Source organism: Babylonia areolata, chromosome 25, assembly GCF_041734735.1.
Source record: "Babylonia areolata isolate BAREFJ2019XMU chromosome 25, ASM4173473v1, whole genome shotgun sequence".
Lineage (NCBI taxonomy): Eukaryota > Metazoa > Mollusca > Gastropoda > Neogastropoda > Buccinidae > Babylonia > Babylonia areolata.
This window is the reverse complement of record NC_134900.1, coordinates 14,654,392-14,670,039: the sequence shown is the minus strand read 5'-3', so window position 1 is coordinate 14,670,039 and position 15,648 is coordinate 14,654,392. Positions and strand designations below refer to the sequence as shown.

The 15,648-nt window shown below is 43.3% G+C and overlaps 1 protein-coding gene across 2 annotated transcripts in view; it reads left to right on the top strand.

Moving 5' to 3' along the window:
• The first annotated feature begins 3,297 nt into the window (after window positions 1-3,297).
• Window positions 3,298-15,648, top strand: part of LOC143299613 (integrator complex subunit 13-like) — a 186,102-nt gene continuing 173,751 nt past the window's right edge. For both annotated transcript variants that reach the window (XM_076612906.1, XM_076612905.1), the window contains exons 1-4: window positions 3,298-3,427; window positions 5,816-6,051; window positions 7,401-7,466; window positions 13,698-13,951. In XM_076612906.1, the coding sequence (XP_076469021.1) occupies window positions 5,827-6,051; window positions 7,401-7,466; window positions 13,698-13,951 (545 nt within the window). In that variant the 5' untranslated portion in view covers window positions 3,298-3,427; window positions 5,816-5,826. The remainder of the gene's footprint in view (window positions 3,428-5,815; window positions 6,052-7,400; window positions 7,467-13,697; window positions 13,952-15,648) is intronic.

Here is a 15,648-nt window from a genome sequence, read left to right as displayed (position 1 = left end):
GGGGGGGGGGGGGGCGGGGGGGGGGGGGGGGGGGAATGAGCTGTGATATGTGTTGAGGGATGTTTGTGTGTTTTTTTGGTGAGAAATTATGAATCTGTTGTTTGGTGGGGTTTTTTTTTAGTTTGTTTGTTGTTGTTGTGAGGGTTGTTCTGTTTGTGTTGAGAGAGAGAGAGAGAGAGTGTGTGTGTGTGTGTGTGTGTGTGTGTGTGTGTGTTTTCTCATGGTGTGTTTTGATTTTAATATTGAATATATAAATTTGTTTGAATCTAGGATGACTTGCTGTGTGTGTGTGTGTGTGTGTGTGTGTGTGTGTGTGTGCATAGTGTGTTTTAATTTTAGTATTGAGTATATGATTTTGGTTAAATCTAGGATGACTTGCTGTGTGTGTGTGTGTGTGTGTGTGTGTGTGTGTGTGTGTGTGTGTGTGTTCACACAGTGTGTTTTGATTTTAGTATTGAGCATATGATTTTAGTTGAATCTTGGATGACTCACTGTGTGTGTATTTGTATGTGTGTGTGTGTGTGTGTGTGTGTGTGGTGCATTTTATACATGATCAAGCACATGTATGTGTGTGTGGATGTTTCTGTGCACTTGGTACTCTGTGTATTTTTTAGGTACAGGAGAGAGAAGTTGTGAATGGGAATCCATGCTTGAATGTTTGTAAACAGGTTGCTGCATGTGAACATGTTTTTGCATAGCTATGCATTTGCATGTGTATATATATATACTATTTTGATGTTCAGTTGATAGCATGTTACGTAGTTTTTTAATTGATTTGAGTGTTCTGACAGATCTTTGATATTATTTGGGTAAAAAGATGTAATATCATAAAAGGAGCCATGGTTGAATGTGTGTCTGGTCTGGTCTGATAGGTTTTGTCACATGTCATGTGTGGTTCTTAAAGAATGCATGTGCAGGAAATGGTACATGTAAATCTGATGCAAAACATAGTCTCAGGTCAGTGCATAACTGTTTTTTGACCTGTGTGTCTGCGGTTGTGTGCACAGAAATGGACAGAACAGACAGCAATAAGATGATGCATATAAGGTGCTTGAAAACCAGATATGACAAAGTCTCAGGAACTCTGTAAATGATTCTTTATTATTTGATTTCTGTGTGCACCAGATACCTATGAAATATACTTTTTTTTTTCTTTTTCTTTTTTTGCCTGCAATGAATAAAGACAAAATGTGCGGTTTTCACGTTTTTGTGGATGTTTGTGTATGTGTGCAGAGTGTGTGATGTGTAACTTGAGTGTGTGTGGGTGGGTGGGTGCGTGGGGGGGTGGGTCCTGGGTGTATGTGTTGGGTGTGTGTTGCATGACACTTACAAAGACCTTAACCTGAGATATGAGATAAACCATGATAACTCAGTTGCAACATTTTCTTGTCGAGTAAACAAACATTATGTTAGGCATGCGCTGAAGAAAATATAAGAGATTGTGGAAACATGCTTTTCCATGAACAGCAGCAGAATCTGAAGAATAATGCAGATCAATCCAAACGGTTATACAGGTAAACCGAGTGGCAGAGAAACGAAGATAACCTACACTGTCAGTGTAGTAATCGGTGAAGATCTGGACAACTTAAGTGATATTTTCATTGGTAATCCATCATGCATTTACCCGCGGATACTGAGGAAAAAGAAAGAAAGGGGAGAGAAAAAGAAGAACGCCTGTTCAGTGTTTGCTTTCAGATCCTTATGATAGATTACCTCTTGTTCTCGCATTACCTCGCCAACAGGCTGTCACACCATGTTGGAAATACCAGTTCTCATCCGATCACCGAAATTTAAGCAACGTCGGGCCTAGTTAGTACTTGGGATGGGTGACCTGACCGCCTGGGAACACCGGGTGCTGTTGGCATTTTTTTTTTTTTTTTTTTTTTTTTACATTTCACTCGTCTCAGCTCTCTCTCTCTCTCTCTCTCTCTCTCTCTCGTTCGTTCTTTAGTTTAACTGACGTCTTTTCACTGTAAGTGATATTAGACGAGGGTAGGAAAAAAAAATCGAGTGGGAGGAGGGGGAGGGGGAGGAGGGGAATTACTGTGTACGCATGCGTGTAAGTGAAAGTGTGTGTGTGTGTGTATGTGCCACGGTGTGTGTGTGTGTGTGTGTGTGTGCCACGGTGTGTGTGTGTTACATATAGAAAATGATTGATTTAAGTTTTGTTTAAAAAGAACAAAAAAACCCAAAAAACAAAAAAAACAACAAACAACAACAACAAAAAAACCATAACAATATAACATATTTCTAATGAAAAACTAACAAACTATAACAGCGAACCAACTGGACTATTTAACAAGGAGTTGAAAAAGTAATACATTAGCAAGTGGACTGCTGAAGATCGTCAACACTGAAGATGATTTCAGTTCAGGGATTTGAGACTTTAACATATCGCAAGATGGTATATGATCTCTCTCTCTCTCTGTGTCTCTCTCTGTGTCTCTCTCTCTCACCCGGACTCTGTCATTTTCTCTTTCTTTTCCTAGATTTTCTCTCCCATTCATTTTCCTTTTCTTGTTTCAGGTTATATGTTTCTGTACACCATAATTGTGTAAATCACGGTTAGCCATTGTCACATCTGACTTCACATTTTCTTTTCCTTTTTTCTTTCAAGTCTACAAACTCTGTACATTGTGGTCATTGTACATGCACACTCAGTTCGTCAATCTTTTTATTAACTTTTTTTCCCCATTTGACAGTGAAACCTTTTTTTCTCTATAAAAGAATGCGAGTATATCAACGGAGAAAGAAATGAAGTTGTCATTTCGATTGTATAAGTTAAACCATATTAAATATAAATTAATCAATTAATTTATAACTGAAAAGAAACTAAATTCTGTGCATGTGTAACTGAACATACTGCTGTCTCTGAAAGACAAACGACGTATAATGGCACAGTAAGTAAATCCGTCAGCAGGAACCCTCATTAAAAAATGTCTTAACTAAGGGAATCACACACTCTCTCCCTCCCCCCTCCTCTCTCTCTCTCTCTGAGTCTCTCTATCACACACACACACACACACACACAACTACACAGTTATACAGTTTATCATTGATCATTATACGCACAAATGGGCGCCCCTCACTCAGCGGCACCCGCCTCTCCACACACTCCTTCCCTCCCCCTCCCCCAATCTCCCCCGCCCACCCCTCAAGGGGTAAACGACATACGCACATTTTGCCAACACACACACACACACACGATCTCCATCTCTGCCACGCCGTGGGCACATCTACAATGGGGAACAACCTGGGCTGTCGCGGAAACATGCACCGGAAGACTCGTTAAAGGGAGATAACTCTAAAGTGCAATCACACTGCAGAGCAAGGATTCGCGGACTGCTTCTGTTGTTTCTCGACCATCGGTGTGGCGAATTTTGTTTTCACATTGTTTAAGGGAACCATTTGGACAGACACTTATATGGTAAGTAACGCACCAATGAGGCTTTGAAAGGCGAAAGGATCTGGCGTTGTTTTTTCATTAACAAGTAAACGTATCGAGCTGTGCAAAGTTGCAAGAAATTTGCTCATGAATGATGCTTTTCGGTTTCTTGACATCTTCTTCTTCTTTTTCTTCTTTCCGTTACACGACCAACATCGACTTCCCGATGACTCTGTCGTGGTTCATGCATGCTGGGTATTTTCGTGTCTCCATAACCCACCGAACACTGACATAAGTTACAGGATCTTTAACGTGCGTATTTGATCTTCTGTGTGCGTATACACACGAAGGGGGTTCAGGCACTAGCAGGTCTGCACATAATTATGTTGACCTGGGAGATCGGACAAATCTCCACCCCTTTACCCAACAGGCGCCGTTACCGTGATTCGAACCCGGGACCCTTAGATTGAAAGTCCAACGCTTTAACCACTCGGCTATTGCGCCCGTCGGCATCGTGTGTTTCTACGACTCATGATATGGATACTTGTAATAACGCCTATCCTCTGTCAGAGGCCAAGTTTCCAAGCGCTTTACAAACACGGAGTTGATTTGTATAACAGGCCACCAACCTGGGAAAAGCTGACAGATTTTTTTTGCCTTTGGGTGCTCATCATTCGTTTCCTGTGTCATTCTGTAAGGTTTCAGTCTTGCTCGCACGCACGCACGCACGCACGCACACACACACACACACACACACACAAACAAACAAACAAACAAACAAACAAACACACACACACACACACACACACACACACACACACACACACACACACACACACACTCACTCACTCACTCACTCACTCAGATATGTAAATTTTTACGTGTATGACTGTGTGTGTGTTTTTTTTTATTGAAGTAGGTGGGCGTTGATCCTCGATGGATATGAAGCTGAGTGTTTTGTGGAGATCCCAACAAAAATGTCATCGAATGACATCTGTACTCGTTACATACGATGATTTTGGTGGGAGTTCATCAGTAAACAAAAAAAATAGTGGGAGTTCGTTTGGTAATTTTGGTAGGAGACATGGCAAATATAGAGTCAGGCGGATGTGTTGTTAGGGTCACGTGACCAATCTGTGGATCAAGAGTTGATTTCTGGTTGGACTTTTCTGTAAGCTGTTCTGTTAGCCATTTGTGAAGGGTTCATGCAGGACAAAGTCAAGAATCAAGAAAGGTCCCCATAGACTTTCATTGACCGAGAATTCAATGTCACATCCGTTGATTATTCATGATCGAGCTGTTCACTGCACATTGTTTGAGGATCGATGCCCAGCGCCGGCCTTTTTAAAAAAAAAATTATTGCCTCCCCATGTAGTCAGCCATATTCTGCTTTTGGTGGTGTACATGCTGGGTGTGTTCATGTTACCACAAACCAGCAAATGATGACATGGATTACAGGATCATTAACATGCATATTTGATCTTTTGCTTGCGTGTACACACTAAGGGGGTTCAGACACTAGCGGGTCTGCTCGTATTGTGAGGTAAGAAAAATCTCCACCCAGTCCCTTAACCCATCAGTTGTGCTGGGGATTGAACTCGGGGAAACTCGGGTGAGAATCCAGAGCTTTAACCATTCAACCACCACATCTGTTTTGCAAACTGTTATTTTATTGCATCATAGACACTAAGACCGTGATAAATTCAGTAATATTCTGTTGGCCTTGTGTCTTGTCATCTGTCTCTCTGCCTTAGACTCTTACTCTTTTCTTATTCCAAGTCTTTGCAGATCTTACAAATACATGGTGTCTTTGGTTTGCCTCTGCTGGGTCTATTATGAATCTACTGTTAGTAATTTTTTATTTTTTTTTTTTTTATTTTAGTTCAAAGGCTGAGGTGCCCAGAATAACACTAATATTGATACAGAATGGGTGCACTAATAGTAATACACTTCACCATCACTCAGTCCTGGTTCTCAGAAGCACTGAAAGACAGGGAATCCTGGGATGTCTTCATTTAAATTATAGGAGCAACTATCAGGGGAAAGCGATAGGGATTCCAGCAAGAATAACAAAAGTAAAAAAAAGAAAACAAAATTTTTTTTTAAGTAACTAAATATCTAGTCAGCCCCATCCACATGTAATATGCAGCTTCTGTTCAAACGTGTGTGTGTGTGTGTGTGCGCGCGTGCATGTGTGTGTGTGTGTGTGTGTGTGCAGTGCATGCATGCGTGAGTATGCACAAGTTTTTATATTGATATGCACTTGTATGTATCATATTTCTACTGTATCTGTGTTTGTGTATGATTTTCGATTTATGTTCGCATCTTGTTATGTACTATCCACCCTCAATATTCCTTGTGATTCCGGTACACTTGGTAATAAAGACCTATTCTATTCTATTCTATTACCAGTATTTTCCCCTTGTACAGTTTCAGGCACAATGTTCCCGGTGTCCCACAAGACGGTGTTTGTGCTGGATCACAGCTCCTATTTTGCCCAGCCCTGCGGGGAGAAGATGAACTACGACATGTACTCCCGCAACAAGGCCCCGCCCATGGGGGTCATCCCTGCTGCCCACATCAACAAGCCCCTGTGGACCTGCAGTGTGGAGTGTCTGTTTGAGTACATGAGGATCGTGTTCGACATTTATCCCACCAATAAACTGGTAAAGTGGGCTGTTGTGAACATTATGAATGATAGTTCACACTGAGTGTTAAGGTCTGTGCCTTGTTGAACTGGAAAGTCTTGCAGCATGGACTGATGGGAGTGTTTTGAACATGTAGGATGGTCATCAACATTTATCTCACCGATAATTTAAACTGGTAAATGTGAAGTAGACTATAGAATATGATGATAGTTGATATATGAGTAAATTCTGTGTCTGTTTCAACTTGAGGATTGTCCTTGACATTTATCCCACCAATAAACTGGCAAAGAAGACTATTATGAACATGATGATAGTTGATAATGAGTGTAAGATCTGTGACTTGTTACACTGTAAAAACTTGCACAGTGGAATGTTTGTTTTGAGTATATATGTAGGATTGTCTCTGACGTTGATCCCACGAATAAACTAGCAAAGTAGACGATTATGAATATGATGATAATTGATATTTTTGTGTAAATTCTGTGTCTCGTTTAACTTGAGGATCGTCTTTGACTTTTATCCCACCAATAAAGTGGTAAAGTAGACTGTTATCAATATGACGATGAATTGATATGAATAAATTCTGTGTCTTGTTTAACTTGAGGATAATCTTTGACATTTACCCTACCAGTAAACAGGTAAAGTAGACTATAGTATAGAATATGATGATAATTGATATAAGTTCTGTGTCTTGTTAAAGAAAACTTGAGGATCGTTTTGACATTTATCCCACCAATAAAGTGGTGAAGTAGACTGTTATAAAATTAATATGATGATGATTGATATGATTAAGTCCTGTATCTTGTTGAACGGTAAATACTTGCAGCATGGAATGTATGTTGGAAAACATAGGATTGTCTTTTGACGTTAATCCTACCGGTAAACTGGTTAAGTAGATTATAAATGTGATTATATATATACAGATCCATATATGATATATTAGTATAATATGTATATTACTATATATATATATATTCTATATTTTCTTGTATTCATGTGCTGATGTATGCCATTGTGTATGTCATTATGCGCTATATATGTATTGTTTCATGGGAGGTGTTTGAAGTCCATTATATGGGGAGTTTATGCCGTATAAGTACTACATTTATTGTAATAATTATCATGATTATTAATATTAATTGATATTGATAAATTTTGTGTCTTCTAAGATGTAAACCGTTTTTTTGTCTATGTTTCCCATTTACACAAACACACACACACACACACACACACACACACACACACGAACACACACACACACACACACGAACACACACACACACAAATGCACGCGCACGCGCATACACACACACACACACACTTAGATAAATAAAAATTGAAATATTTCTTCTTCTTTTCTCTCTCAGATCCGTGTAGTGGTTGGCGGCCAAAGCTTGAACTCTTGGGCCCATAAAGAGATGAACATGAATCAGGTACATGGTGTTGGTAAAAAGTGAAGAGCATATATTTATTATACAAGCATGTTTCTCTTTCATGTCATTGTGAAGTTATAGTTGTTGATTTTGGGGTTTTTTTTGTTTTGTTTTGTGTGTGTCTGTGTCTGTGTCTGTGTGTGTGTGTGTGTGTGTGTGTGTGCAGGGTTTAGGTTTTGTGTTGGTCATCGGTCATTGGCCTTACAATTTTGAAATGACCCATCAATTTTGCAACACATTATTCCATTGGTTTTTGGTAAAAATCAGTCTTGCTATAAGGACTTTTTAGACTTTGAACACTTCTTCTCCAGCAAGACAATTGTGACTGCTGTTTCAGACATTGAAAAAAATATCATCGTTTCTTTTTTTTTTTTTTTTTTTTTTTTTTTTACTCCTTAAAAAGACTTCCTTTTTAGACTCAGTCTATAAACAAGCGAATATTCTCCCACTTATCCGTAGATTAGAGTACAATAAAGGAATCATGATGCAAAAGACTATGACAGGTAACACACCACCAACATTAATAGACAAATTTTCTGTAAATTCATCAAGGAATCCTCCCAAAGTCCTTATCCCAATGCCAAGAACCAGTCTGGTTTACTCAGGCGCCACCCTATTGAACTCACTCCAAGAAACAATTAAACAACACCATTGCCCAACCACCTTCAAAAAACATTGCCTTTCCCACCTTATGTCATAATGTGTTATGTAAATCGTTCATTTTAGTGATACTGTTTGTCAAATGTGTGTATGGTTGACTGAGAACCTCCCTCTCCCTCCATGCCCCATTCTGGTCTGTAGTGCGGTGTGTGTTGTGTGTGTTTGTTTCTTTCATTTTGTTCGTTTTTTCATCGTTTCTGTTGTTGCTCTGCAGTTCAATCTGAAGCAGATGAACATTGTGAAAAAAAATCAAAAAAAAATCATTTTGTTATCTACAAGTGTGTGTGTAAGCGTGTGTGTGTTTCCACACACGTGATGTACTTGAAGATGTGCTTGTTTGTGTCTTGTCTGTGTCAGTGTCTGTCACTCTGTGCCTGTACAAAACTGCATTTCACTGCATTTTTCATTCTTTGATAATCATTTCTTAGATCCTTAAAAATAAACCTGAAAACATTCCTTTTCAAGTTGTCTTTACATAATTACGACTCTTCATTCCATGGGATCTCTTTTCTGTGTATCCATGTCTGTTGCTTCCATGTGTGTGTTTGTGCATGTGCATATGTATGTGTGTGTGTGTGTGTGTGTTTGTGTGAGTGTGTGTTTTTGTGTGCATGTGTCTGCACATGCCTCTGTGTGTGTGTGTGTGTGTGTGTGTGTGTGTGTGTGTGTGTGTGTGTGTGATTTTGTGTGCTTTTGTGTCTGACTCCAACTGACATGTTATTGCAAAGGGCTTTGAGAGGTTTGATAATGCTGTGTAAATGTACCATTATCATCATCACCATCATCATCATCATCATCATCACTACTATTATTATTATTATTATTATCATTTGTTGTAGTAATAATTGTTGTTGTAGCAGCAGCAGCAGCAGCAGTACTAGTAGCAGTAGTAGCAGTGGTAGTAGTTGTAGTAGTAGTAGTAGTATCAGTGATAGCGATGGATTCTCCCATCGTGTCCAATGGATCTTCTTCTTCTTCTTCTTCTGCGTTCACTCGTATGCACACGAGTGAGCTTTTACGTGTATGACCGTTTTTACCCTGCCATGTAGGCAGCCATACTCCGTTTTCGGGGGTGTGCATGCTGGGTATGTTCTTGTTTCCATAACCCACCGAACGCTGACATGGATTACAGGATTTTTTAACGTGCGTATTTGATCTTCTGCTTGCATATACACACGAAGGGGGTTCAGGCACTAGCAGGTCTGCACATATGTTGACCTGGGAGATCGTAAAAATGTCCACCCTTTACCCACCAGGCGCCGTCACCGTGATTCGAACCCGAGACCCTCAAATTGACAGTCCAACGCTTTAACCACTCGGCTATTGCGCCCGTCGTGTCCGATGGATGAGTAGGCAGGCACGTCATCTGCTGATGTGGGTCCTCATGTGGGAATGAAGACCAATTCCTGAGGCACAAGGTCATCCACAGACGCTACATGGAATGGAGTCCTGCAAGGATGGGCCGCGTTTTCTCTTGATTCCTCTTTTACTGGATGGCGGCTGCTCTGTTGTACTCGAATGTCTTTGTGCCCTGGGAACACTGTTGCTTCCACTGTGTTCTTACAAGGGCCACATCTTCACAGGAAGCAGTGTCGATGTTGCAGCTTCTGAGATTGGTCTTCAAGGTGTCAAAGAGCAGCACCTTTGGAATTCTGTTGTCCTCCATATGGACGTGTCCTGTCTGTACACTCAGTGCTATGTGGGCCACATTTCTTCAGGACCTGTAAGTTGGACACTCTGTCTTGCCATTTGATGCCGCAGATCTTGTGCAAGCATCGTTGATGGAACTGTTCAAGTTGTTGGATAATGTGTCGGTGGTATGTGGCCCAAGTCTCACAACAGTAGAGGAGAGCACTCAGAATCACAACCCTGTACACTGCGACCTTTGTGCGCAGTTTGATGCCATAGTCTTGCCACAGACTTCGAGAGCTGGCCTTTGAGATGTGTGACATCACTTCTGCTTCCAGAGATCTGTTGCTGCTTACAGTGCTGCTTCTTCTTCTTCTTCTTCCTCGTTCGCCTCCCATTAGATGAGCAGCCCGGTGTCCTCGATGAAGGCTGTCGTCCGTCGCAGCTCCTCCAGGGTGCCGTACAGTTTGGCTTCCACTGCTGTCGGTGTTGGCCAGTACTTCCTCCTGGATGCTGCAAGCGTCCTACAGTCTTGAAGGATGTGGTCGGTTGTCATTGGTCCCTCACCACAAGGGCACTCTCCACTCTGTCAGTGCTGCTGAAGTAGCAGGACATGTTTTGATTTCAGTGATGTTGGTGACGACAGGTGGTGGTGAAGCACTGGCAGCTCCAGGTGGTGAAGGCTGGAACATGGCCTCGGTCTGCCCTAGACTGACTGTAAGTCCAAAGTGTTGACAGGCCCTTGCAAAGCGATCTGTGATGTCTTCATGGGAGTGGGCGGCCAGTGCACAGTCATCAGCAAAGAGGCACTTTCTCAGGAGAGCCTCAAATACTTTAACCTTGGCCTGAAGTCATCGAGGGTTAAAACATTTGCCATCTGAATGAAACTGGATGTATATCCCCTTGTCACAGTCCTGGAATGCATCAATCAGTGTTGCAGCAAACAGACTGGAAAAGAGGGTGGGGGCTAAAACGCATCCCTGCTTCACTCCATTTTTCACTGGGAACACATCAGAAGTATCCCTGTTTTCTTGCACCCTGGCCTGCATGCCATCATGGAATGAAACGATCAGTGAGATGAGCTTTTCCAGGCAGCCAGACTTGTGAAGGATCTTCCACAAGCCAGTCTGATTAACGGTTTTGAAGGCCATGGTGAGATCAACAAACACCATGTGGAGCTCCTGATTCTGCTCTCGGCATTTCTCCTGTAGCTGGCGAACAGCAAACACCATGTCAGTTGTGCCCCTGCCTGCATGAATCCCGCACTGTGTTTCAGGGACGATGAAGTCTGCAGTGTGGGTGATGAGATCTGTTCCAAGATTGTCCTGGCAAGAATCTTTCTGCAATGCACAAGAGGGAAATCCCATGATGATTGTCACAGGACGCTTTGTCATCCGTACATGTGGACAATGGAGGCGTCTTTGAAGTCTTGGGGTACTTCTCCCTTTTCCAGTATGGACTGGAAGAGGGTGGTCAGCTTTTCCAGGAGAACCTCGCCTCCATTCTTGTAGATGTCAGCTTGAATTCCATCTGCTCCTGGTGCCTTCCCGGATGTGGTCTGCTTCAGAGCCTTCGAAGTCTCTGCACTGGAGGGTAGGTCTGCCAGAGATTCCTTCAGTGGCAATTGGGGGAGCACCGCGATTGCTTCTTCAGATATTGACAAGTCTTTATTCAAGAGAGCATTGAAGTGCTCAGCCCAGCAAGCAAGAATGCCAGTCTTATCTGTCAGCAGTGTGGTCTGGTCAGAAGCACAAATGGGTGTTGACTAAGTTGTCTTTGGTCCATAGATGGTGCAAAGGCCCTCGTGAAAGGTCTCCATATTGTTGATATCAGCCACAGCTTGCAGACTTTCTGCATTCATTTCCCACCAGTCGTTCGTCATCCGCTGAAGCTTCTATTGGATGAGCTGCCTGGCTGGCTGGTCCTTCTGTTCCTCTTTCTGGCAGGTCTTGTCTCTGAGGTAGTACTTATAGTAGAAGTAGTAGTAAATATCATGATCATGATCATCATAAACAACATCCCCATCATCACCACCATCATTATCACTACGATCAGTGTCCACTTATTCCACCCCTTTGAAGTGCCATGAGTCGACGGGCGCAATAGCCGAATGGTTAAAGCGTTGGACTTTCGATCTGAGGGTCCCGGGTTCGAATCACGGTGACGGCGGCCTGGTGGGTAAAGGGTGGAGATTTTTACGATCTCCCAGGTCAACATATGTGCAGACCTGCCAGTGCCTGAACCCCCTTCGTGTGTATACGCAAGCATAAGATTAAATACGCACGTTAAAGATCCTGTAATCCATGTCAGCGTTCGGTGGGTTATGGAAACAAGAACATACCCAGCATGCACACCCCCGAAAGCGGAGTATGGCTGCCTACATGGCGGGGTAAAAACGGTCATACACGTAAAAAGCCCACTCGCGTATATACGAGTGAACGTGGGAGTTGAAGCCCACGAACGCAGAAGAAGAAGTAGAAGAAGATGAAGTACCATGATATTCTCTCCCTCTCCATAGCATTGTTATCACCATGGTTGTCAACATCCTCCTCATCATCACCATGACCACCATCATTAACACTATCATCGTCGTCATCACAAAGGCCGGCGTCCACTAATTCCACCCCTTTAAAGTACCTTGAAATCCTTCCCCTCCCCGATTATTATCATTACTGGTACTGGAGTGATGGCCTAGAGGTAACGCGTCCGCCCGCCTAGGAAGCAAAAGAATCTGAGCATGCTGGTTCAAATCATGGCTCAGCCACCGATATTTTCTCCCCCTCTACTAGACCTTGAGTGGTGGTCTGTACGCTAGTCATTTGGATGAGACGATAAACCGAGGTCCCGTGTGCAGCATGCACTTAGCGCACGTAAAAGAACCCATGGCAACAAAAGCTTTGTTCCTGGCAAAATTCTGCAGAAAAATCCACTTCGATAGGAAAAAACAAACAAATTGCACGCAGGAAAAAATACAAAAAAAAAAAAGGTGGTGCTGTAGTATAGCGACGCGCTCTCATCTGTGGAGAGCAACCTGAATTTCACACAGAGAAATCTGTTGTGACAAAAAGAGAAATACGATCATCATAGCCATCAACATCCTCCTATCACTACGACCAGTGTCACTAATTCCACCCTTTTGAAGTACCCTGATATCCTCCCCCTTTCCCGACCACGATCATTACTATCGTTAAGTTGATCAACATCCCCATTCTCACCATCACCATCATCATTCACAGTTATCACAAGGGCCAGTGTCACTAATTCCACCCCTTTGAAGTACCCTGATGACGGGCGCAATAGCCGAGTGGTTAAAGCGTTGGACTGTCAATCTGAGGGTCCCGGGTTCGAATCACGGTGACGGCGCCTGGTGGGTAAAGGGTGGACATTTTTACGATCTCCCAGGTCAACATATGTGCAGACCTGCTAGTGCCTGAACCCCCTTCGTGTGTATATGCAAGCAGAAGATCAAATACGCACGTTAAAGACCCTGTAATCCATGTCAGCGTTCAGTGGGTTATGGAAACAAGAACATACCCAGCATGCACACCCCTGAAAACGGAGTGTGGCTGCCTACATGGCGGGGTAAAAACGGTCATACACGTAAAAGCCCACTCGTGTGCATACGAGTGAACGCAGAAGAAGTACCCTGATATCCTCCCCCTTTCCCGATCACGATCATTACTATCATTAAGTTGATCAACATCCCCATTCTCACCATCACCATCATCATAGTTATCACTACGACCACTGTCACTAATTCCACCCCTTTGAAGTACCCTGATATCCTCCCCCTTTCCCGATCACGATCATTACTATCGTTAAGTTGATCAACATCCCCATTCTCACCATCACCATCATCAATTCATAGTTATCACAAGGACCCGTGTCACTAATTCCACCCCTTTGAAGTACCCTGATATCCTCCCCCTCCCCAATTCCCAGCTGGCGGTGGGACTGGCCAACGTGGGCCCCCCGTTCCTGGAGAGGGGGGGCGGCAGCGGCGGTGGCGGTGGCGGCGGGGGGAGCCTGGGGGGAAGCGAGGACGAGGAGTACAGCGCCGTGACGGGCCTCAACAAGGCTGTGGAGGCCCTCTGTCAGGTCTCCCCTGCCCAGGAGGGCTACATGGCCGGTGAGGCCCACGAGGACACGCCCCTCGTCAACAAGGGCAGGATTATTTGCTTCACCCACCTGAAATCGTGAGTTGGTTTGGTTTGGTTTTTGAGATGTGTACAGTGGTGGTGAGGTTGGGTTTTTTTTGTGTGTGTATTTTTGGCTGACAAACACACACATGCATGCGCACTCACACACCCACTCACTCACACACACACCCACACACTCACACAAACACTCTCACACCCACTCTCTCTCTCTCTCTCACACACACACATGCATGCACGCACACAGTCTTTTTGTTTCTCTCACATGCTCTCTCTCTCTTATCATAGAGACTTACCTAGATCTAGTATAACCATGATAAACAGTAAGACACTGTGCTGTCCTAATTAGTACACTGACCAGGGTGGACCATGTTCACACACACACACCACGGATGTTCAGTGCTGGCACTTTAGTTGGCCCAGCGAAAGTTCATGAACCCAGGAAGTAGGGCATGGATATAAATAAACGTGGCTGACAAACAGGCTGTGCCAGCGGCACTCGCTGTATGCTTGTTCAGCGGTAAATCTGCTTTGTTTCTTTCGCGCATCATCTTCCCGGATGGATTGGAAATAACGACAAAAGAAGTGGGTTTCTACAAAGAATGCAAAATGAGCTTTCTATTGACTCCAAACACAATATATTTTCTTGCATAGCAATTGTTGCGGCAACGGTTGAAACATACATGAAGAAAGAGAAGAGAAGGTCAAGCAGAAACATGATCGCAAAAATCGTAAAATTTAAATCCCTCTCTAAGAAAACATACGCTTATTACAATGAAATCGTAAAAATCACCAGAACATTTAGCATGCATGCATGCAGATCAGCCCACCCTTTTGAGTTGTTGATTTTTTCTTGTCAGCACAACAAGTGTTTAAATGAACACACTGTAGCATGGTGAGTGCAAGCAGCAGGGGCATGGAGAGCAGGGTGAGTGTAATCCCTGCAGGAAATGTGTGGATGCTGTGGAAGCGTGAGAAAAGTGGGGCAGGGGCTGCGGGGCCAAGTGAAACAAAGAAGGCAGTGTCCAGGTTTGGCACGCGGGGCCAGAAATACCGCGGTGAATGCGCCGGCCAATGCAGAGTGTGGTGGGAAAGTCTGGCATTAAAAATAGTTTGACCCCAGATGCTAGACGCTGCTCGGAAACTAAAGAGGTGGATTTTGTGCTCGGCTGAGCAGCCGTGACACGCACGCACACACGCATGCACGCACGCACTCTCTCAAAAAAAAAAAGAAGAAAAAAATGGGTGGCGCTGTAGTGTAGCGATGTGCTCTCCCTGGTGAGAGCAGCCCGAATTTCACACAGAGAAATCTGTTGTGATAAAAAAAAAAAAAGAAGTACAAATACAAATACAAATATGCAGCGTGCTTCTGGCACACCAAAAGAGGACCCGTGGCAAGAAAAGTGTTGTCCACTGGTAAACTTTTGCAGAAGAATAGGTACACGGTTGAACGCACTAAAGGCATGACCGGTGTCTTCGATTATGCTTCTGCCAGGCATCTGCCTTGTGGGTGTGGTGTGGTGTAGTGTAGGTCATATGGACGTGTACGAATGCAGTGATACCTCCCAGAAAAACTGATTCAACTGAAACTTATGATCATTCGCATGCACTCACACACTGTTTTTGTTGTTGTTGTTGTTGTTGTTGTTTTTTCTCTCACACGCTCTCAGTGTCCCTTCTCACATAACTACCTATAGAGGACACATAACTACCTGTAGATGACATATAACTACACA